The sequence below is a fragment of the Cetorhinus maximus genome, chromosome 11 (assembly GCF_964194155.1).
Source record: "Cetorhinus maximus chromosome 11, sCetMax3.hap1.1, whole genome shotgun sequence".
Classification (NCBI taxonomy): Eukaryota; Metazoa; Chordata; class Chondrichthyes; order Lamniformes; family Cetorhinidae; genus Cetorhinus; species Cetorhinus maximus.
In genome coordinates this window covers 91339684-91364408 of record NC_135889.1, presented here as the reverse complement: position 1 = coordinate 91364408, position 24725 = coordinate 91339684, and the positions used below count along the sequence as shown (strand labels likewise).

The 24725-nt window shown below is 46.5% G+C and overlaps 1 protein-coding gene across 1 annotated transcript in view; it reads right to left on the bottom strand.

Moving 5' to 3' along the window:
• The window catches only part of acmsd (aminocarboxymuconate semialdehyde decarboxylase), a 50403-nt gene that overhangs the window by 1188 nt on the left and 24490 nt on the right, over window positions 1–24725 (bottom strand). Inside the window, exons 6-9 of the mRNA XM_078552411.1 lie at window positions 21539–21632; window positions 13385–13480; window positions 10302–10474; window positions 9362–9460 (exon numbers count right to left, since the gene is read on the bottom strand). Coding sequence (XP_078408537.1) covers window positions 9362–9460; window positions 10302–10474; window positions 13385–13480; window positions 21539–21632 — 462 coding nt within the window. The remainder of the gene's footprint in view (window positions 1–9361; window positions 9461–10301; window positions 10475–13384; window positions 13481–21538; window positions 21633–24725) is intronic.

The following is a 24725-nucleotide window of genomic DNA, read 5'->3' as shown; positions in this document are numbered from 1 at the left end:
GGCCCTATCCACCTGCTTTGGATTCAGCTGCAGCCGGAGGCCGTTAAGGGCATTTTAAACCTTAAAGATAAAAGAAAATGAAGTGAGGGCACTTCCATCTTGAGACAACCTCTCTCTTTCTTACCTGAAAAAGCAAGTTTCTGCTTCTTCAGTGCTGGAAGGCCTGCCTTCCTCATCCCCACCCCCACCCCTGCTTCGAGAGCCTATCCTGCCCTTTAGCCACTAATTGGTCAATTCATGGAAAATTACAGCCAGGTGACTTTTCCCACACAATTCGGGCTTCTGAGCCCATTTGACCCTAGCTGACATCAAGGTCCTGAAGCCCATGAGCAAAATTCTACCCTAGATGGCAAAATATATAGTAATGGGACAGAACTGTGCAGGGCCCAAGGAGCAGAAGCAGAAAGGAGGCAAAGGTAAAGACAAGGGATGAATCTGATTGGAGGTGAGGGAAGCCTGGGCCTGGTCAGGATGAGGCTATTTGTGAAGTAGCCTTTCTCTGCAATGAGAAAGTGTGTAGGAGTAACTAGAATTTGGGGCTGAGGCTGAAAGGTTGAGGGGAAGGTGGGAAACTCAGATAAGAAAGGAGCAGCAAGGCGGTGAACTGAGCTGGGACAGACTGGTGATGCAGAGGTGCTACTAGATTTGGCCTGTAGAGTAGTGGTGTGTCCAAAACAAAACACTCAGATTACTTTACAGCCTATTCAATGTTCACTATGAATGTCATTTTGTAGCAAGGCATAAGTTACAGCAATAACTTATCTGAAATTCTTAATGTACTGAAATCTTAAAAAGGCTTCTTCCAAAAATACCTTCCAACAAATGCAACTCCATGATCTCAGTCAGTGTTTGAAGGGAGATCTGTTGAAATTTTCTTTGGAGCATATGAATTTTAAAATTGAGTTTAAGGGAGCTGGATTTTTCAGTGTTTTTCTTTTGGGTCAGCTTATTTATGGAAGTTTATGACTCATATTTTTGGAGCCATGGACCCCACGGGTTGGATGATCTTCCAGTTGATATCATAGTGGAACTGTGGCTATGGACCTGGCTGCTGCAAGGAAGAAAACCTGGGGTCGTGAAATTGTGAAGGATATGGGCTCTGGAGTATGAGGCTGTAGGGTCTGAAATTGGGAAGAGATTGAGTGGGTCAGAATAAGAAGGACTGCATAGGGTTCCAAAATCTGAAACTATAACAGGTAAGTAACAGAGTATGCAGAGTGGAAAGGAGACAAAAAGATGACGGAAGGGAAGAATCAGGAGCTTCTTTGTTCCAGATAATGACTGCGAGACAAGAAGGGAGCTGGGGGTGGGGGCAATGGTGTGCGGTGATGGTGGGACAGGAAGATTTAGCAGCTGGGAAACTTAGAAGTATGGGTTTAACGCAAGACCTGATTTAAAATTTTCAACTTAATTCCCAGCTGTAGCCAGCCAGATGGAGAGGCTGGTTGATTTTTAAAAAAATATTCGTTCATGGGATGTGATTGTCGCTGGCTAAGCCAGCATTTATTGCCCATCCCTAATTGCCCTTGAGAAGGTGGTGGTGAGCTGCCTTCTTGAACCGCTGCAGTTCATGTGGTGTAGTTACACCCACAGTGTTGTTAGGGAGGGAGTCCAGGATTTTGACCCAGCAACAATGAAGGAATGGCAATATATTTCCAAGTCAGGATGGTGAGTGACTTGAAGTGGAACTTGCAGGTGGTAGTTTTCCCATGAACCTGCTGCCCTTGTCCTTCTAGGTGGTAGAGGTCATGGGTTTGGAAGGTGCTGTCGCAGCAGCCTTGATGAGTTGCTGCAGTGAATCTTGTAGATGGTACACATTGCTACCACTGTGCATCGGTGGATGAAGGGAGTAAATGTTTATTGTGGTGAATGGGGTGGCAATCCAGCCGGTTCTTTTGTCCTGGAAGGTGTCGAGAATCTTGAGTGTTGCTGGAGCTGCACTCATCCAGGCAAGTGGAGAGTATTCCATCACACTCTTGACTTATGCCTTGTAGATAATGGACAGGATTTGGGGTGTGAGTGCCTGTCAATTTAGGTGAGTTATTCATCACAGATTTCCCAGCCCCCGACCTTCTCTTGTAGTCACTGTATTTATTTGGCTGGTCCAGTTCAATTTCTATCCATGGTAACCCCCAAGATTTTGATTCACTGATGGTAATGCTATTGAATGTCATGGGGAGATAGCTGGATTCTCTCTTGTTGGAGATGGTTATTGCCTGTTGCTTGTGTGGCACGAATCTTACTTGCTACTTATTAGTCCAAGCCTGAATATTGTCCAGGTCTTGCTGCAGATGGACACGGACTGCCTCAGTATCTGAGGAGTCATGAATGGTGTTGACCATTGTGCAATCACCTGTGAACCATCTCTACTCCTGACTGTACGATGGAGGGAAGGGCATTAACGAAACAGATGAAGATGGTTAGGCCTAGGACATTACCCTGAGGAACTCCTGCAGTGATGTCCTGGGACTGAGCTGACTGACCTTCTGATTGTTGGATGGGAGGGAGTTGGAAATTGGAGGTTGGGAGGCAGGGGAGAGTTGGACATCAGGGACCTGGATTGCAGGTGGTGGCTGGGATCGGCTGATTGACGTGGTCAGATTATGAATAATTTACAGCGTAGTTTGAGGGTGGCAAAAGCTGTGCTGGAAAAACATTCTCAGTGTGGTTGACTTTCAGATGCCCTCTGAAATGGCATAGCAAGCTACTCAGTTGTATCAAACCGCTACAAAGTCACAAAGAAGGAATGAAACCGGATGGACCACCCGGCATTGACCTGGGCACTGGAAACGACAACAGCAATCTCAGCCCTGTCGACCCTGCAAAGTCCTCACTAACATCTGGGGGCGAGTGCAAAATTGGGAGAGCACCATGTCAGACGAGTCAAGCAACAGCCTGACATGGTCATTCTCACAGAATCACATCTAACAGATAATGTCCCAGACCACCAACACCACCCATGGGGATGTCCTGTCCCACCGGTAGGACAGGCCCAGCAGAGGTGGCAGCACAGTGGTATACAGTCAGAAGGGAGTTGCCCTGGGAATCCTCAACATCGACTCTGGACTCCATGAAGTCTCACGACATCAGGTCAAACATGGGCAAGGAAACCTCCTGCTGGTTACATACTGCCCTCTCTCGGCTAATGAATCAGTGCTCCTCCATGTTGAACATCACTTGGAGGAAGCACTGAGGGTGGCAAGGGCACAGAATGTATTCTGAGTGGGGGACGTCAATGTCCATCATCAACAAGAGAGAATCTAACCATCTAACCCTAAAGTTCATTGGCATTACCACCACTGAATCCCCCACTATCAACATCTTGGGGGTTACTATACACCAGAAACTGAACTGGACTAGCTATATAAATGCTGTGGCTACAAGAGCAGAGGTCAGAGGAGGCTAGGAATTGTTCGACGAGTAACTCACCTCCTGACTCCCCAAAGCCTGTCCACCACCTGCAAGGCACAAGTCAGGAGTATGATGGAATACTCCCCACTTGCCTGGATAAGTGCAACTCCCACAACACTCAAGAAGCTTGATACCATCCAGCACAAAGCAGCCCGCTTGATTGGCACCACATCCACAAACATCCACTCCCTCCACCACCGACACACAGTAGCAGCAGTGTATACCATTTACAAGATGCACTGCAGGAATTCAGCAAGGCTCCTTCAACAGCACCTTCCAAACCCACGGCCACTACCATCTAGAAAGATAAGGGCAGCAGATAGATGGGAACACCACCACCTGGAAGTTCCCCTCCAAGTCACTCATTATCCTGACTTGGAAATATATCACCGTTCCTTCACTGTCGCTGGGTCAAAATCCTGGAACTCCCTTCCTAACAGCATTGTGGGTGTACCTACACCACATGGGGCAGAATTTTCCGGCTGACGTGCGGGTGGCGTAGCCCGCACATCAGCGCTTAAAATGTCACGCGAGTGTCCCGACGTCAGTGCGTGGCATCGCGATATTTCGGTCGGCGGACGTGCTCAGCAGTGGGGCGTTCGCCCGCCATTAATTGAAGGGCTCGTTAAGGCCCTTAACTTGCCAATTGTCCAGGATTTTGAGGGGCACGTGCGAACTTCGGGTTGGCGCATGGGCCCAACGGGCAGGCGGGTAGGAGATTTTTTAATAAAACTCATGCAATGTCAGGATATGTGGACTCAGAGGGGTTGTTCATGTTTTACACTAAGTTTTAATTGCAGAAAATGTTTTAAAGTTGCCTGTGTGATTGTTAGCAGTTCTCATCGATTTCCAAGAGCTTCTTGTGTACTTTGAAACCAGTCTGCAGACAGCAATCTTTCTCAGGCCTACAGCTTTCCGGAGGCCTCCATTTAGCCTGGGGCTATGGGTTCTGACCTCTCCACTGGAGGCAGCTCCCCTGAGGAGGAAGGGAGGGATAGAATAAGGAGGCGGCCAGGACAGGACAATCAGCCTCCAGGGGAGCCACCTTTGGGAGGCCAGGCACAGGCACAAGGGGCGCAGGGCCAAGAGCTTGTCCAAGGTGCAAGGGGCCGCAGAAGACGCCACTATCCTGCTGCCAGGCGGCGAAGCAGCTACCTCAATATAACTGAGGTGCAGTGTCGAAAGAGACTCCGACTCTCTAGGGAGACAGTCAACTATATCTGCCAGATGATTGGCCCTGAGATATCTCCTAACTTTATGGGTGGACACCCAATGCCAGCGTCTCTGAAGCTCACAGTTGCCCTCCACTTCTATGCCTCTGGCTCCTTCCAGGGCTCGGTGGGTGATCTTTGCGGTGTCTCCCAATCAGCTGTCCACAATTGTGTCAAGCAGGTTACAGATGCTCTGTTCAGATGGGTATCCACCTTCATCCACTTCCGCTGCGACCAGGTAAGTCAGGCACAGCGAGCCATTGCTGGCTTCCCCCACGTCCAGGGTGCAATAGACTGTACACTTGTGGCCATCAAGGCGCCAGCAGGTGAGCCCGGTGCCTTCGTCAACAGGAAGGGCTTCCATTCCATGAATGTGCAGATAGTGTGTGATCACAGGATGCAGATTCTACAAGTCTGTGCAAGATACCCAGGCAGCTCCCATGATGCCTACATCCTCAGACACTCCCAGGTTCCGGGGCTCTTCAGTGCTCTAGCCCGGCTGGATGGTTGGCTGCTGGGTGACAAGGGCTATCCCCTCCAAAAGGTGGCTCATGACGCCACTACGCCGTCCAAGAACAGAAGCTGAGCAGCGGTACAATAGGAGGCACGGCACCACAAGGGCTGTGGTGGAGAAGCCATCGGTCTTCTCAAGATGCGCTTCTGTTGCCTGGATCGCTCAGGGGGCGCACTCCAGTACGCCCCAGGTCACGTCTCTGTGATAGTGGTAGCATGCTGTGCTCTGCACAATCTTGCGCTGGAAAGGGGGGATGCAGTTAACGATGAAGACCTTGACGCAGTGGATGAGGCTGCAAATGATGAATCCAGCAGTGCCTCAGAGGATGAGGAAACACAGGGTGATGATGAGGGGCAGAACAATGACCTGCATTTACACCAAGGAGGCAGGGACACCCATGACAATTTAATCCAAAGTACCTTCAGCTAGCTCCACACACATGGATCAGCAGGACCAGCATTGCCTGGCACTTCCACACGTGGCACTTAAGTGCCACATCTTCCACCTGTTCAGCTGCAAATAAGGGCTTAATACGGAAACATCAATGTCCACTCAAACACTCATGATAAATATGTGAAAAAGAAAAATGCACCACAAACAAAAGGCCCTCAGCCATGGGTAGAAATGTGGACTTTATTTTGTCCAAAAGAAAAGTACCCAGCACTTTTTTGCGATCACAAAAATATGGGTCCCTATTCTAAGGCCAACACAAAATCACCAGTGACATACCCGTGGAGTGCCTAAGGTGCCTTATGCTTACGTTTACGGGTGCTTTGTCTTGGTGCCGCCCCATCGCTCGGAATGGCTTGTGAGACAGCCTGCTGATTCTGCTGTCCGGTTGGCCTCGATGACCTTGGCGGGCGTCCTCTGGCCCGTGGAGCCTGTGATGGCCCTGCCTGGGAGGGGGTGGCCAGTTCCAGGACTGGCACCTCCCCAGTTGTCGCAGCCTCAACGGAAGAAATGTTGACTGGCAGAGGGGCGGAAGAGCTGCTGCCCTCATCTGGAGCGCCCTTAGAGGAGCTCGCAGCAACGACAGGCAGCCGCTGCGCCGACATGAGGTCACATTGGACCTCCCTGCTCACTGCAGATGGATGGGCACCGAGTGCCGGTGCTTGGTATCCATAACATCTCGCACATTGGGAATGACCACCTGTGGCCAGTATCGCTGTGAGGGCTTGCAGGTCAGAGCGTATCCCAATCGTAAAATGTTCCATTCAATTGAAGCCCCTCTCTATGAGAGTCACCAATCTCCCATTGGAGGAAGCCTGAAGCTCTGCTCTGAGGGCCAAATCTTCATGTGCACTCTGCCTGGACTCCTCCGTCGCAGAGAGCAACTGAACCATTCCCTCATGCAACCCTGCCAGATGCAAACGCATTTCCTGACGCCTGTCCTGCAGCTGCTGCATTGGGGACAACTCCAGAGGCACGTCATCAGTGCCGGACTCAGCATGTGCCTTGTCCCCTGCAGCACTAGCCGATGGTAAAGTCCCCACCGAGGTGTGTGTGTCTGCGCTGGTGCCTGGCTGGCTGAAATGATGTGCCACAAGTTGCACACGTTGGCCCTCAAGTGTGGAGGAGGGGGCCACGGGGTCAAGGTGTGGGTCGCTTTGGTGGTGATGCTGAAATTAACAACAAGGACAGTGCATCAGTTAGTGTACATTCAGTTCAACCTTTCCCCCCCAGCATTATAAGTCACCCACCCTTCAAGACCCGAAGGAGGATAACATTGGTGAGGTGGAAAATAGTCAAGAAGGGCCCCAACCATTAAACGCACACGCAGACAGGCTGGTCAGATGGCCTCAGGAATGCCGCATGGCATGTTATGAACCATAGGAGTGGGGAGAGTGCAGAGGTACCTGACCTGTGTGCATTGTGGCCTGGATAGTTGCGGGGCTGAGGAAACATCGCAAACAGTTGTGACATTTGCCGTCAATCACAGGAGATTGAGAGGTCACATTATTGACCTTCATTCCGTAAGGACGGGCATAGACCGGGTGGGCAGACTGGGTGGGCAGAAGGCAACATTTCCTCTTGGCGCTGGGATGAGTAACGTGGTGGCATTTATCTAAGTTGAGTGTCATGAGGTTCACAGCTGAGGTGCTGAGGACCTTTTGGACAAAGTAATGTGGGGTGCACTGGCTGAAAGGGTGCTGGAGGTCCCAAACCCCCTCAGATGCAATAAGTCTTTGGCTGTGCAGCAGCGATCCAATGGCATGTTAGACCATGGTGATAGTGGTCACAAATGGGATAAGGTGACTTTGGAAGGTGGTGGAGATGCGAATCCTCAAGGGGATGAGAGTCTCTTCTGTATGACCCACACGTCAGAATGTCTCAGTCTGTGAATGAGCATTGTTTCAGCATTAATGATGGCAGCACCCATCAGTGGTTTGGATGGTGGGCAGACAGAGTGGATAGGACTGTGGACCTCAAATGTCTGGCCGCTGGACCCCAGCTTCACCGCCCCCGGCCACCCTGGCCTCCTGCCTCCTGCCCAGCTCCATGGCCTGCTCTTCAAAAGGTGTGAGGCGCTTTCGGAAGGCGCACCCACCTCCAGTCCTCTGGTGCTCCCGGGCATTGTGGTGACTTTTTGCCTGAAGAGAAGAGGATTTATTGGGGCTGCTCGCTCATGTACCCCGCAAGCACACGCCGCACCACAACCACAGTGGCCCATCTGAGGCCTCCAGCGGCTCCTGTCCACACTACTGGTGATCAGTCCCCAGAAGATAATATGGCTGGTCCCAACCCCCTCCCCCAATGGCCACCTTGGACACATTTGGCGTCCATCACTTTGAATAGCACAGGGGTCTTAGCGCCCATGGCAAGGAGGCGCAACTAGGTGCGGTGCTGATGCCAGCATATGGCACTTGCCCAAAACGCCTTGAGGCACTCCTTGCACCATCTCATTACCATCAGTATGACATGTGTTGGAGTTCTGAGTATGTGTCTAGCGGCCTCCCCTGCAGGTTGCCCCCAGACTACTCAAATGCCACAAACACCAACATATGCTGTGGGGAGAACCCTTCTTCTCCTCAACCACTAAGGCTGATGTAAGCATGGTCACTATCTGTTTGCCCACCCAGTATGCGCCAAATGCCCAATGCAGTAACGACAGCAAGACGTGGTGTGGGGGCTCAAAGGCTGCCTTCTGGGTCAAATGGCCAAGACAGACATGGTACTTACCCGTCCAGAGCGCAGCAAATCATTGAATCTTTTCCTGCACTGGGTGCCAATGCGCTGCACATCATCATGGGTGCTTACAGCGTCACCCACCTCCTTCCACGCCTGGCTGGTGACATGGGGGGCCCTCCTCCTCCCATCCTCTGGATACAGCAGGATACCTCTTACAGGAGGACAGCAAGGCATGCATCTGAAAATTGAGGGGGCACAGTGGCCCCCCCTCTGGCCTCCCCTGCAGCCTGCCCCCCTCCTCTTGCTCATGCTGCTGTCCACTCACACCTCCCTCCCTCTCTCCACGAGTGGCCATGGTGCACTGCCTCAAGCAGGCTGCCTGGCCACTCTTTAGACAGGCTGCCGGCTCCCCATTGGAACTGGCAGTCTGAGGCCGCCCGCCCCCATGACTATTTTCCCGTTCTCCATGGGAGTTGCTTACCCGCGGTGCGAGACTTAATTGGCCCGCCCGCGGAAAATGGCGGCGTGGCCCGTTTCTCCAGCGGCAATCGCCCGCCCACCACCGAGTCGGTTGGGCCCGCTTGACCGACAAGCGGGAAATTCTGGCCATGGACTGCAGTGGTTCATGAAGGCAGCTCACCACCACCTTCTCAAGGGCAACTAGGGATGGGCAATAAATGCTGGCCTAGCCAGCAGTGCCCACATCCCATGAATAAATAAATAAAATCTCCCTTCAGCTGCCAGTTTTCCTAAAGCTAGGGGAAACATGTATTGGAGAGGTTAAATTTAGGGGTCAGTAAAATTCAAAGCAAATGGATCCAATTAATATCACATAACAATGTTAAGTGTACTAATAAATACCTGTCTGCCTGCACTAATAAAGGTACTGTGAATACAGTAGGTTACCTGCATATATCCAAATGTGCCTCTGTTAAACATGGAAGTGATATGTTGGAATTTAGTTATGGTTCCGATTCAAAAATCACTTATTTTTACTATCCACCCTCCTCAACCTACCCATTCTTGAGGCTGAAAATTTCTCCCTTTGTATTTGAGAACCAAAGGAGCAACATGTAGATCTTAATATTAATCTTACTTTAAGTTCATTGCTGAATTCTTCCATAGATTCAATAAGTTTTCCTGGTTTCAGTTCTCCCAGTGGGAATGGATAATCTGTCCCCAGCATCACCTTGTCCTAAAGACGGGTAAAATTTAATGTGATTGGCTATAAAATAGATTTTTTTTAACAGGTAAAGCATTTTAGCAGATTGTTCACGTGAAAAATACTGTGGATGCTGGAAATCTAAAGTAAAAGCAAAAAATGCTTGAAATACTTGGCAGGGAGACCAAATGCATTTTGGGTGACTGCTTTGTGGAACACTTCCTTTCAGTCTGCAAGCGTGACCCCCGAGGTTCCATTTGCCTGTCATTTTAATTCACCATCTTGTTCCCACTCAAACCCCTCTGTCCTCAACCTCCTGCAGTGTTCCAATGAAACCCAAGGTAAGCTAGAGGCTGGTCTTACAATTAAGCATTTTACAGCCTTCTGGAGTTCAACAATTTTAGATCGTAACCTCTGTCCCCATTTTGTTTCCATCTTCTATGCTATTTTTGGTTTTTCTCTTTTTGTTTTTGGGTGGAAGCTGTTCATGATTCTGCCATTCATATCTCCTCTGGACACAGTTTTTGTTTCTTGGCTTAGGCCATTACCACTCCCTTTTGCCATTTAATCTCTCCTACCTTCCATCCTATCACAGACCTTCCCTTGTGTTCACCCCTCCCCCACCGCCCTCTCTTTCACTGACTCTCTCCTTGCTTAAAACCTATTACATCGTATCTTTTCCTAGTTCTGATGAAAGGTCATTGACCAGAAATGTTAACTCTGTTTCTTTCTCCACAGATACAGTCAGATATGTTGAGTATTTCCAGCATTTTCTGTTTTTATTCACACATTGTGAATTGTTGCTTAGTGTACAGATAAACATTCAGTTAGAGCTGTCATCTGTGAACAAAATGTGAGAAAAGGTCCAACTCACTTTCCCTATCACCTCCACCAACAGCTTCAGTGCAAGTGGATCGTGTACTAATGAATCTGTGTAAAAATGGCCTAGGCACTTTTGAGGGCTTGTCTTGTTGTCCATGGCACACAAATCAGGACGGACGTTAAACCCATGTTCAATCCTCCCAATGGTATAAGGAAAAGCACCACCTAAAGGGAAATAATATGAAGACAACTTTCTCTTTTCTCACAGTCATGAAAAAATGTAACCACTTTAATATTAAGTACACCTGCTGCTTTCAAAATATCTACAATATGGTTCTTTAAATTTTTAGTGACAAGTGTTATAAAACAGATTAAAAGGTATGCATAAACAAAAAAAAAACTTGTAAATCATAGCAAGCTATTTTAGTTAATTGAGGTAGAATTCTGTTTTAGCTTTGACTTTGACACCAAGGTGCTACCAAAGGGTTAATTGATGCAGCCGGTAAGATCTTCATGGCTCCAATGTACAATTGAAATGTTGAAAGAAATAAATATTTAGAGAAGAATGGTTGAAAATTCAATTCTTTGTATAATTTTTGTCACAATTCCTACCATTTGATATGGCAATAAATCTGCAAGTAGCTTCCAACTGGCTTACATAAACGTAATGTTTCCATGTTGAAGATATTAGACAAAAAAGAAAACCAGAGATTGAAACAAAGTTATTGAAAAATATTGATTTTATAAAGTTTGGTCAATTTTAATTTTTGTAGCTGTCTGCTTGGATTTTTTATTTATATAAACGGACTGGAACAAATTTAAGGACTTTGTACACATTGGAAATTCAACCTTGAGCATCTGGAGGATTCATCCAAGTTTCATGGAAGACCCAAAGCTATAGAGCTGTTTTATAAATACCGGTTCCAGGCAGGGAGGTTGGCTTGCTTCACTGTGCATATCTGGAAATCACAGGTGTGCTGCCAATTGTTTTTCCTTTATTCATTTTTATAGACAGGAAATTGCGGACAGCACACCTGCTGTTTCCCATCATGAGCGGCCAGTGGGCGAGGCTTCTGACTGACTATTAAAAATAATGGAAATAGGTGGGAAAAGAAAAATCTATATAAATTATTGTAAAAAAAGGGGGGGATCGGAAAGGGGGTGAGGATGGAGGAGAGAGTTCATGATCTAAAATTGTTGAACTCAATATTCAGCCCGGAAGGCTGTAAAGTGCCTAGTCAACAATTCAACAATTTTAGATCATGAACTCTCTCCTCCATCCCCACCCCCTGTCCGATTCCCCCCACTTTTTTTCCAATAATTTATGTAGATTTTTCTTTTCCCACCTATTTCCATTATTTTTAAATGTATTTCCATCATTGTTTTATCTCTACCTTTTAGCCTATTTCGATTCCTTCACTCCACCCCACCCCCACTAGGGCTATCTGTACCTTGCTTGTCCTGCTTGCTACCCTTAATTAGCACATTCCTTAGATAATATCACCACCTTCAACACCTCTTTGTCCTTTTGTCTATGACATCTTTTGGTTATCTCCACCTATCACGGCCCTCTATGGAAAGAGGTAGAGCTGGAGCTCTACCCTCCGCCTCCCCTTAAACCAGCTTATATTTCACCTCTTTTCTATTTTTACTTAGTTCTGTTGAAGAGTCATACGGACTAGAAATGTTAACTGTGTTCCTCTCCGCAGGTGCTGCCAGACCTGCTGAGTTTTTCCAGGTATTTTTATTTTTGTTTTGGAATTCTGGCATCACCAGTTTTTTGCTTTTACTTTCTAACAGGAATTGTTCCAGCCCAGAACTTAACCTCTTGGTGTCAACTAAGATTGTTGGAGCTCATATTAAGTTATGGGGAACTTGTATTGGGGAAAAATCGGTACAATTTTTCTGAGTCTTTTTGTGCCCCCTGTTGCTGCCAAAGTGAAGTTTGTAAGGTATCTACCACTGTTAAAGATGCCTTATCTTCACCCTGTGTTGCCATATGGGTGCGTTATGATACATTCAGTATCAATGTAAAGTGGCTTCACTCTGACACTAAACTAGTGCAGAGTAAATCAAGTGTTAAGGTCTGAACTGACTTCAAAGAAAAGCCTCAACAAGGATTTTCATTCCACTTATCTCTGATATAAGATTAGGCCCTGACTGCAGCTTCAGACTGTATTGAATGCTTCATAGTTGCATTGTAAAGGGGAAAAAAAATCTCTTTTCATTTCTGTTTGTCATTTTACATGTACATTTATTGATATCACTTGTGGTTATAACTGAAAATTCTGAATGTGCTTTGGCACTGCCAGAATCATAGTTCACAGGACTTCTCCTGTAAATCTGTCCTATTGCTGACCTCAGCCCAGGTCCTGGGAATTAGGTAATTAGCATGAAGGTTCGGTGTCAATTTTATATATGCGCTCTCTGTCCTGTAGGAGAAGAACAAGGAATTATGAGATAAAAACAAAAAACTACTGCGGATGCTGGAAATCCAAAACAAAAAAAGAATTACCTGGAAAAACTCAGCAGGTCTGGCAGCATCGACAGAGAAGAAAAGAGTTGAGGACTCGAAACGTCAACTCTTTTCTTCTCCGCCGATGCTGCCAGACCTGCTGAGTTTTTCCAGGTAATTCTGTTTTTTTGTTAAGGAATTATGAGTCCCATTCCGTCCAGATAATGGTGTGTTACAAAGTCACAGAGCTGTAATTGCATTCTTTGTGCCCTGTCTACATATTGTTGACCCTCATTCCCCCCTGAAGTGGCCAACTTGAGTGATTATTTGCACACTCAGTTATGCAAACAATAGCTCATCAAAACAGGCCCACCAACATCTTCTCAGGGCAGCTAGGGATGGGCATGAAATGTGGCCTTGCCAGTGTTACCCACAACCAGAAAACAAGTTTTTAAAAATGTAGAATATAGCAACTGCAAGTCATTGCAGGTAAAATTGGTCAACACCAGTGGTGCAAAATGCGTTCACAGCAGATTAGCAGTCTATTGCCATCAAAGAAAATGAAGTGGGCATGATGTGAAATGGGCTGCTAATTTGCTATCAGCCTGTTTTGTGCAATGGTGTTGTTAGATTTCACACTCATTGGCTCTTTCTTTGATATGCTAAAATGTAATTCTTACCTCCATGGGCAAAGCAGACTTTCAATTTGGGAAATTTTTCAAAGATTCCACCAAACAGCATGCAACACATTGCAGTGGTTGTTTCAGCAGGCATACCTAAAGAAGGATTTAATTAGTAAATAGCTCCACATTAAGGGTCACTCAATCTTTAAAATGGGTGTTGAAATTTGTGCCCCATTCCCAACTTTATTTTCAGGCTTTATGGCATTTTGTGACTGGGGAGGCCTTATTTGATTGTATTTAACTTTGGTGGAAAAATTTATGCAGAAAAACACCTTTGACCACAAGTCCATCAGGCAGTGGTCAGCACGTAACGTCCTAGAGGCCCTGAGGGATAAGGAGAGGGTGGACCCTGTGGGATGGTTCCCCGAGCAGACTGTCAAAGTCATTTGGCAGAATGCCACATCGCCAGAACTTTCCAACAAGCACCAAGACGTAGCTTGGCTGGTGGTGAGAAAGGCCCTCCCCGTCAGATCCTTCCTACACGCCAGGAAGCTCACCCCCTCTGCACGTTGCCCTCGAGGTGGCTGCGGTGGGGAAGAGACCGTTGTTCACCTCCTTGTGGATTGTGCCTTTGCAAAGAAAGTCTGGAGAGAGATGCAGTGGTTGCTGTCGAGGTTCATCCCGAGCAGCTCTGTGACACAGGACTCTGTGCTCTACGGGCTGTTCCCAGGGACACACACCGAGACAAACATCAACTGCAGCTGGAGGATCATCAACTCAGTGAAAGAGGCGCTTTGGTCTGCCCGAAACTTGTTGGTCTTCCAGCACAAAGAGTTGTCCCCGACCGATTGTTGCGGACTGGCACAATCCAAAGTCCAGGACTACGTGCTGAGGGACGCACTAAAGCTTGGGGCAGCTGCCGCAAAGGCGCAATGGGGAAGGGTCGCTGTCTAAGACCTTTCTACCACAGCGCACCGAGAGACTGAGAACTGTTTAGAGCCCCTCGGGCTGTACAGATCAAAATGAAAGGCTGTAAATGATTGTAATATTGTTTGTACTGATGCACCTGGTGATACATTTTGTAAAAGTTTAACCTGGATTGTACCCTTGTAATGTTGTTTTTGAAATGGTTTGGAATGTGATTGAAGATATTTTATGAATAAAGTATATTTTTACAAAAAAAAAGATTGTATTTAACTTTGGGAAATATAAAACATTTTATTCCAAGATTAGTTAGTTATCAATAGCCATATCCTGAAAATTGAATTGCATCTTTTACTCAACAGATAAAGGCTATTGCAGTGAATAATTTGTTCCTCCTAAATGAAAAGCATATACGACATTTGCTTGGCAACCATTTTATGTGATAACCTGAGTGTTTTAGTTTTGTCCTTTTTATCTACAAATTTTCACTGCTCCTTCTCTCCTAAAGGGATAGATTCCTTGCTGGAATATAGTTTTGTGGGTGTTAGTTATTGTCTGGCAATTGTTATTCATGAACCCTGATGCTGCTCGTCAAAACTCTGACAGATCTTTTTCTGCTTCCTGTTTCAGGGGTACTGGAATTGGTCATACAATCCCTAGAGCTGGTCTGGCTAAGATCAGCTACTTCAGCACAGTTTGAGCATCTGACCTGCAGCCTTCCAACTTTATTTGTTTTCCAGCTATTACTGTAACGTAAAATCTTGACTCTTCCTGTTTCACTCAGGAAAATGGGTTAGTAGCTGCCATCAATTTCTCCATTATAATTTTAAAAATTGTTTGCAGCAATGTCTATTTTCTCAGTAGGTAACTCCTCAGTAATAAAAAAAATAGGTAGAAGTTGCAACACAATTTCCAGTTATTTTGGCAGCCTGATGACAGTGTTGTAATTACACTTTCTGATCAGCAGGTTGAGTATAACTTTGCAGTAGAGCAGCACTGCCTTCTACATGCAATGACAGTGATCATGGAGGGTGCCAATGAAGCCAATGGTAAATAAATCATTGTTTCAATTCAGGTAATACAGATATTAATGTAGGAAGCCCAGGTCTTCTTCTGAAGGTTCTGTGTGGCGCCATGAGTCTGATTTAACGTAAATGACTTATAAATAAGTTTCTAATGCTTTAGTTTGTTTATTTGGTTCAAAGGAGTGCTTTGAATAGTTCTCTGTTTTACAAGATATGCTTCTGAAGTGGATTCACCTTTAATGCTATTTTAGACAAACCCTTAGTTTGTGGACATTTGTTCTGTATGCACACAGGCACTGCTTTCATAATAGTGCTCATCACCTATTCACTCAATCTGCTGATTATAATGTACCATTATTGATTTTTCTAAAATTAAAGTAGCCTTGTGCTGAGTGCAATGTCACGAATACAAATCTTGGTAACAAACCACATCAATACACTCATCAGACTGTATTATGGGACCAAGTCAGGTACTTTGCTTCTGTTATGGGAACAAGTTCCATCTCTGAGACTTAATTTGTAATAATGTTGATATCTCTCAGCACTTCAGCTGTATAACTTTCCATGCCATAGCTACAGACATGGTACTTCTTTCATACACTTGAGGGACCAAATCAAAGAAAACATACTTTCAAATATAAGCACTGGGATTTTGTGTGGTCTAATTCGCTCATAAAACATTGCATCACATCAATAGCCACAGAGTATCTTTTGTCTGAGTTACTTCCATAGCAGATGAGAAAGGTCTTCGCATTGTTTGGAAAAATAACTTCTTCTTCAGTTTTCTGCCTGAAGGCAGGTCCTTGGCGATTATTTTGCAAAACACAGCAAATGCTGTGATTTTCTACTATGGGTAGGGCGTGGAGGCAGGCCCCAATTCTGCCTCAGCCAGAACGTGATCAAACCCTGTGATGTTGGTGTTAATCTGATCCACATGCTAGCAATTGAGCAAACCGGCCACTGTTTGGAAAATGTCAGCATGCATATTACGACCTGTCATATGATGAGAGTGACTGCCCTTGCCATCAAGGTAGCATTTGACCGAGTGTGGCATCAAGGAGCACTAGCAAAACTGGAGTCAATGGGAATCAGGGGGAAAACTCTCCGCTGGTTGGAGTCATACCTAGCACAAAGGAAGATGGCTGTGTTGTTGGAGGTCAATCATCTCAGTTCCAGGACATCACTGCAGGAGTTCCTCAGGGTAGTATCCTTGGCCCAACCATCTTCAACTGCTTCATCAATGACCTTCCTTACATCATAAGGTCAGAAGTGGGGATGTTCGCTGATGATTGCATAATGTTCAGCACCATTCGTGACTCCTCAGATTCTGAAACAGTCCATACCCAAATGCAGCAAGACCTGGATGATATTCAGGCTTGGGCTGACAAGTGGCAAGCAACATTCGTGCCACAAAAGTGCCAGGCAATGACCATCTCCAACAAGAGAGAATCTAACCATTACCCCTTGACATTCAGTGGCATTATCATCATTGAATCCCCCACTATCAATATCCTGGGGTTACCATTGACCAGAAACTGAACTGGACTAGTCATATAAATACTGTGGCTACAAGAGCAGGTCAGAGGCTAGGAACCCTTCGGCGAGTAACTCACCTCCTGACCCCCCAAAGCCTGTCCACCATCTACGAGACACAAGTCAGAAGTGAGATGGAATACTCCCTATTTGCCTGGATGAGTGCAGATCCCACAACACCTGCAGTTTTGATTCTGAATGCCCCTTTACTTTCTTCACAAGAACTTCACAATGGCAATAAAGAGAATGAAAAATAGGAACCATTACTTCAGGTATGCAACTTTTGGAGAGTGTTTGTCTACTTCCTGCAGACAGCATTTTAAATTGGAGATTTAGGGAACACATTGACACTGTGGTCTGTTCTTAGAGGCATTCCACATTTTGAAGGCACTATGGTAGGTTTCGCAATCACAGATGACAATAGAAAAAAGACCTTATTTCTCCACAATGGAGGTGAAAAATTGGAAGATATTTTTTAGACAGTTACACCTGAGCAAAATGACTATGGGCAGAATTGTCCCAGATTTGCACTAAGTGCAGTAGTGGGCAGGAAAAATGACATTTTACTTGTCGGCCGCAATGGCGGGTTTACACGCTGTCTCGTTCCAAACCCACCGCATTAATTATGTATTCTTGGAATGCACACCGTTTCGATGGCAGGCAGGCTCCAATTCACCTGCCATGCTGTTACTTCGCTGCTTCATCACGCCAGACACCACATTTAAAGTACAGCCGCACTCAGTGCTTCCAGTCCAGGACTGCAGCAATGAAGACATGGCCCTGAAAGGCAAGAAGATTGCAGCCCTGAGTGCCTTTTGGACACCATGGAGGCTGACTGTATGTCCTCTATCCCTGCTCTGGCCGCAGGATGGGCAGCAACATTACCACTCCAGCTTGGGAGTTGATGGCAGTGGTGATCAGTGCCAGTGCTGCACAGAAGAGGTTGGCTATCCAATGCAGATAGAGGATGAATGATCTCATCCATGCCGCCAGGGTATGGCAACCATCTCATCACTCTAAACTCACACACTCAAGCCCATCACTCATTCGCTGGCATCTCACTCACTGCCAGCTCTAGGGACATCACCACCCATTCTTACACACATACCCTTACATCTGGCCTCATCTCCCATGGAGACTTCCCCCTAAGCCCTTACCATCGTGAAGCCACTTGCACAGATCAACATGTGCCCCCACACATGCCCTGGGATACCCTCCTTCCCCAGTATAGCCCTCATACTGCAGCCTCTTCCCTTCCCTAGACCACTTCTCCCCCTTCCCCACGCAAGCCCTAGCCCTGCAGCCATTGCAAAGCCACCCACATATGGCTGATCTGGTAGGGAGAGACCTGCCTGTGAACCCCCCTATAAGTGATGTGGTGCTGCCTATAAAGCCTGACACTGATGACTGCGAGTGCTGACCGAAGCAAGGTAGGCAAAAAAGCCTCGAAGTCCTGAGTGAAATGCAGCCTGCCAAGTGCACGCCTTATATATGCTGTTGTGAAACACATCGGTGCGTTTTCCCACCGATGTGGGTGGACAATCTAATGGGTGGGGACAATTCTGGTGGGCTGGCCTTACAATGATATGCTGATGTATTACATTGAGGTTCCCCACATCCGAAGGAAGGAAATATGGCCCGCCATTGGTGGACAGAGCAAACGATCACAAACTAGTTTCACGATGTGATGAAACCAATTTTTGGCCTTCTTACCATATTGTCCACTCACGCCATGGAACACGCCTGATGCCAGCGGGCATGGAAAATCCCAGCCTATGTCTCAGCCAAAAATGCACCAACAACCCATTTCATGCCTAAGAAAATACAACATATGAAAAATTGTCTTCTGAGGCATTGATGTAATGGTATTATCACTGGACTAGTATTCCAGAGACCCAGGGTAATGCCCTAGGGATCTTTGTTTGAATCCCTCCACAGCAGATGGAGAAATTTGAACTCACTAAAAATCTGGAATTAAAAGTCTAATGATAGGCACAAAACCATTGTCGATTGTTGTAAAAATGGTTCACTAATGCCCTTTAGGGAAGGAAATCTACCTTCCTCACCTGGCCTGGCCTACTCCCCCACTGACCAACCCCCACTGACCACCCCCCACTGACTACCCCATCCACTGACCAACCCCCCACTAACCACTCCCCACTGACCACTGATCCCCCCCCATTGACTACCCCCTCCACTGACAACCCCTCCATTGACCACCCCCACCCCCGACTGATCACCTCCCACACTGACCGCCTCCTCACAGACCATCCAAACCCCCCACTCCCTCCAATCTGACTTTGATTGCCACTCCACAGAAGTTATGGCCCAACGTTTTCACAATGTTCGAAAACATTGCAACCAAATCTGATCTTGTGTTATATGGCATTGTATTGTCATTCTACTATCATTGAGAGAATGTGTTATAGATATAGCACATGAAGGTCACCAGGGAATTGTCAAAAACCAAACAACTCCTTAGGGAAATCGCAATGTCAAATCTTCATGATTCGCTCAAGATGTCTGAACTACCTCCAGGACCATAGATTGAAGTTAGCGTTAATTTCACAGACTTGCACACTAGTGAACACCTACATGTTGACAATGAACCCCATGCTGGTGGCACCAATCTGATCCACACCAGCTGGGCAGTCAACTGGCCCCCAAAGGGGTCAGAGTTGTTTTGGCGATATACACTTTCACATGGATGTTGTAGTGCTGAAGCTATGAATAGTAATGCTGGAGGCTCCAATTTCTTTCCATCACTTGGCTGACCAAGAATCACTCATACTCTTACTGCCTGCTATTGGCATGTGCAGGAAGGACTTAAAAAGTTGACACTCAACCTGTTTGGCTGCATTATGAACGCACTTTCTCTGGCCATCTAGTCCTGGAGTGGGACTTGAAACTAGAGCTTCTGGATCCGAGGCAGGGACACTACCCGTTGCATCACAAAACCTCCTATGTATACTATAGATATCTGGGGTTTAATTTAACAGAGTTTTGCTTTTGCTTGAGCAGATAAAGCAATTGACTCTAGGCTTACTCTTCAGAACACAATCCCTTTTACACCGTTTCTGGGTAATTTTGTTGAAGCAAAAGGCGGAATGTGATTTCCAGTCTTGTTGAAAGTTAATGAACTTTGAGATATTGTTTTGAGACTCTGAACATGTTCAGTTTGATGAGATTACAGAATGAGAAAATAATAGTTGTTAGCAGTTTGATATTTTTCCTCTTCTGTTGTAAAATCCCATTCAGTGTAATTCAAGTGTCAAGGTGGCTCTGCATATGAATTTGAGGGAGAAACAGAGAGAGGCCAGGAACTAGCCATTATGCAGCAGCTAATTTGTTTGTAATTTTGCCACTACCAGGAATGGAACAGGGGAGCTCAAGGTCTGAGATTATCAGGTAGAGTATGAAACAGGCTGTAAGGGCTGGATTTTACACCCATCTAGGGACAGGTTTGGAGGTGGGGCCCTCACAAGGCGGGTGATAGAGGATGCCCTCCTGCCCAGAGAACAATAGAGCCATTTGAGCAGCCAACTAAGGGCCTCTTCCCGCAGCTCCTGCCATTTTACCAGATGGAGAGAGTGCCTGGTAAAACCTTGAAGGGAGGGGATTTCCTAATCAGGCACTCTGGGGCTCACGGAAGGCCCCAGCTTCAATGGCTGCCCCCATGGCAAGCAAGGCCCCCTGCCCCGCACTTACCCACCTCCTTATTCCTCTTTGTCAGGGCCTGCCTAACTGGCCTGACAACCCCAAATAGTATGTGCTGGTTGTGATGGTGCCCTGCTTCCATGGTGTCCACTCAGCCGGGTGCAGTCCCAGCGGTGGCCACTGCTTCTATTGTTGCTGCTGAGACTGAAGAGCTGCCAACCCTCCGACTGACCAGCAGCTCTTGGGGGCGGGCTCTTGTCTTTTAAAGGGATGGGAATACTGATAGAAATTAATTAGCTGCTGGATAGCAAAAAAATGCTGCCAGGAGTCCCGCAAACAATGGAGGTGAGATTGTCCCTGGCTTTCAGGCCCATGGTTGATGTGTCCCTGCTCCGTCAAAAACTCTAGCCCCAAAGTCCAGTGGCCCATTTTACACCAGCACCCAAAATTAATCTCACCCCCACAACTTAGTTTCCTATTTTTGGCAATGATTAAGTAGAATGGAGGATAAGTTAACATATATAGCTGTTGAAAATGATACTCCAGTTTTAATTCTTTCACAGGATGTGGGCATCGCTGGTTAGGCCAGCATTTATTGCGCATACTAATTACCCTTGAAGAGGTGATGGTGAGCTGCCTTCTTGAACCACTGCAGTCCATGTAGTGTAGATACACCCACATTGCCACTAGGGAGAGAGTTCCAGGATTTTGACCCAGTGACACTGAAGGAACGATGATATAGTTCCACGTCAGGATGGTGTGTGGCCTTGAGGGGAACTTGCAGGTAGTGGTGTTCACATGCATTTTCTGCCCTTGTCCTTCTTGGTGGTAGAGATTGTGGGTTTGGAATGCTTGGAATCTTCCATTTCTTGAGTTAATTCTGTGTTACATGCAATGTGAGTGTGGCCTGCCTGGCTCTCTCTCTAATTTTTCCTCCCTCTCCAAAGCTCTCCAAAGTAGCATGCTTGAGATTGTAATATCAGTTTATGGAGGATTACAGAATTACAGGATTACCGTGACCTATAATGCAATATGCCAGGGATTGTGTGCAGATCTCTGTATTAATACTAACCTACAAGCCATGGAAGCCAGTACTTGGACATTCTCCCATCTGTCTTCATATCCCACGGGTGTACAAATATGGCACATTTTAACTTTTCTGCAGCCTTAAAAGAAAAGCAATGGGAAGTGTTGAGTTTTTCAAGTGATATTGAAATGTCAAACAATGATACATAATTTTCTCATTAATCAGTTCCATGTACAGGGTAAAATTGCTCACTTGACAATCTGATACTGTTTGCCCAGTAATAATTTCTAAATATATTTTGGGATACAGCACAGTAGGATCAGAATATTTGTTTCCAACATGTCTCCTCATTAGTGACAATGATACAGTTTTATCAATATGTCTTAAAAATTATTTCATTGATCCATTTTAAATTTATTTTCATATTTCTCATATATAAGCATACCACCTTCTGGGCTGCAAATGTTATTTTTGTTCTGTTTTCCCTCTCATTTCCCTCTCTTTACTGGTTACTTTCTTAGTTGTCTCCAATACCTGGTTCAGGTAGTCTTGACAGTGAATATCAGTACACTCTACAAACACATAGGTGCATTCCCATTAAAAAGAAATAGACTTGCATTTATATAGCTTCTTTCACGACCACCAGACATCTCAAAGTGCTTTACAGCCAATGAAATATTTTTGAAGTGTAATCGCTGTTACACCATAGGAAACGCGGCAACTAATTTGTGCACAGCAAGCGCATAAACAGTAATATGATAATGGACAGATAATCTGTTTGTGTGACATTGATTGAGGGATAGCACACTAGGGATAAATCCCCTGGTCTTCTTCAAAATAGTGCCATGGGTTCTTTCATGTCCACCTGAGAGGGTAGTTGGGGCCTTGGCTTAACGTCTCACCCAAAAGATGGCACCTCTGACAGTGCAGCATTCCCTCGGTACTGAGGGTTAGCCTAGATTTTTGAACTGGACCCTATCTTTATTCAACATTCACACTTTCAGGAGGTATTACCAATTATGGAGAGTTTAGGCTAATGCAGGGACTGAGATCACCTAACTCAACACTGACTGAGGATTGAGCCTAGGACCATGTTGAACTGTGTGGCTCAGCTAGTCACTGGTAAACTCACTGAGAGACAGTTCTCTTGCCATTCTTAATTTGGCTGTTATGAGGTGCATGAGAGTAACTTGGGTGATATATAATTTTCCTCCGTTCTTTTGCACCACATTTGGAAAGTTGTTGGGAGCAAAAACCATAGACATGAACCCATGAAACAAAAACAGAAGGAGCTGGAAAAAAACTCAGCAAGTCTAACAGTATCTGTGGAGAGAAAGACGGAGTTAACGTTTCGAGTCCATTATGGCGGACTCGATTTCCAGACAGATTTCCAGCGTCCGCAGTATATTCCTTTTGTCTCAGACATGGACCCATGTTTTGCCAAGTTGGGGGCTACTGGAACATCAGCCTGCTTTATTACTGAGCTGACCTGGCATTTCATTTCATTTTTGGAAAGAAACAATGAGCGGAATTTTGTCATTGCAGCCTGATGACAGTCCGCAAAGCCAGTGATGACCTCGTCTCAGCCATTGTGGGATCCTGGCTGCATATTTCAGAGGTCAGGCAATTAACAACTTGCCATCGGGGTTGCCATACCTTCAAAGGACCACTGCCAGCCCCACAGGTTCCACCGGCCAATTGGAGTGTTGACAGCTCAGCAGTCTCAATAGCTCCACCGGGAGAGGTGGCCACTGCTGGGACTGTGCCTGGTAGAGAGAACCCCAAGAACGCAGGCCGCCCTCCAAACCAGTTAAAGGGGGTCTGTATTTGCCAGGGCCAGTTGGGCAGACTGGGGATAGGGTGGGGGGAATTGTTGTTGAGGAGAGGGAGGTGCGGGGAAGGGTTGCTGCAGAGGTAGCCATTGCTTGACCTCTGAAATATGCAGCTGGGGTCCCACAAATGCTTGAGGCGAGGCGGGAGGCCCCGGCGTGGGCCACAGGGTGCCCAAATAGGAGGGCCAGAATAGCGGGCCCCCCACACCTGAGCCTTCAGAGAGGCTGCCGAGGTTCACTAAGCACTCCTCATATGGTGGAGGATTCATCCACCGTTAGTAAATGCCAGCGGTGGTGGAAAGAGGCCCTTAATTGGGCGCTTAAGTGGCTTCCCCACCGCTGGTAAAATAGCACGGCAGCGGAAAGACGACGGGCACGCCACTACACCACCCCCTACCCCCACCCTCCGGCCGTTCCTTTGCTATCTTCCAGGATCTCCTCCCTGCCTCCCAGCCTGTCCCTAGAGGGCTGGTTAAATCCAACCCAAAGTTCTGGCACATTCCTTTTTACTTACGGGTGGAATTTTCCAATACTGCCAGCAGCAGGAACTATGGTGGGCAGGGGTACTGAATTTGGCAGGAGGCAAAAAAATCTGTTTCCATGGGGGTTGGGAACCGTTGGTTGAGGAAAAAGGAAGACATTTTGGAAGCGTTGGAAGTCTGTCAGAGACTGTGGGCTTATAGTGAATATTGGTTGATAGCCTATCCCCAGAAATGGAGACAGAGAGGTTAAGGAAGGGAAGAGAAGAGTTGGAGATGGACGATGTGAAGGCAAGAGAAGGGTGGAAATTTGAAGCAAGGTTGGTGAAATTTTTTAGTTCAGGGCAAGAGCAGGAAAAAGCTTTGATAGCATCATTAATGTTTTGGTAAAAGAGTGAGGGAAGGGACCTAAGTGGAAATGAAACAAAGAGTGCCCCATATATCCCACAAAATGAAAGACAAAGATAAACCCATACTGTTCATATAGCAGTACCTTTTTTTTGGAGAACATGTGTGGGGTTAAGGGAGAAGTTGTTCAATGTTGGAGCAAATTCAGCCAGGCGGAGGAGGGTGGTGGTAAATAGGGATTGGTTGACCTCCATTCATGGGAAAATGGAAACTCCTCAGACAGCCTTGGCGAGGGAATGGAGGTGTAGGGAGATTGTTTGTCCATGGTGAAAAGGAGACGGATTGGACCAGGAAACTGGAAACTGCCAAAGTGATGGAGAGCATCGGAAGAGTGATTGATGTAGATAGGAAGAGACTGGACAAGAGGAGAAAAAATAGTTGTTATAGGAAAGAAAATCAGTTTTGTGGAGCAGCCAGAGTGGAACAATGGATCTACCAGGTCAGCCCTGTTTGTGGATCTTGGGAAGGAGGTAGAATTGGGCTGTTGGGGGTGGGGGTGGGGCGTTGGTCTAT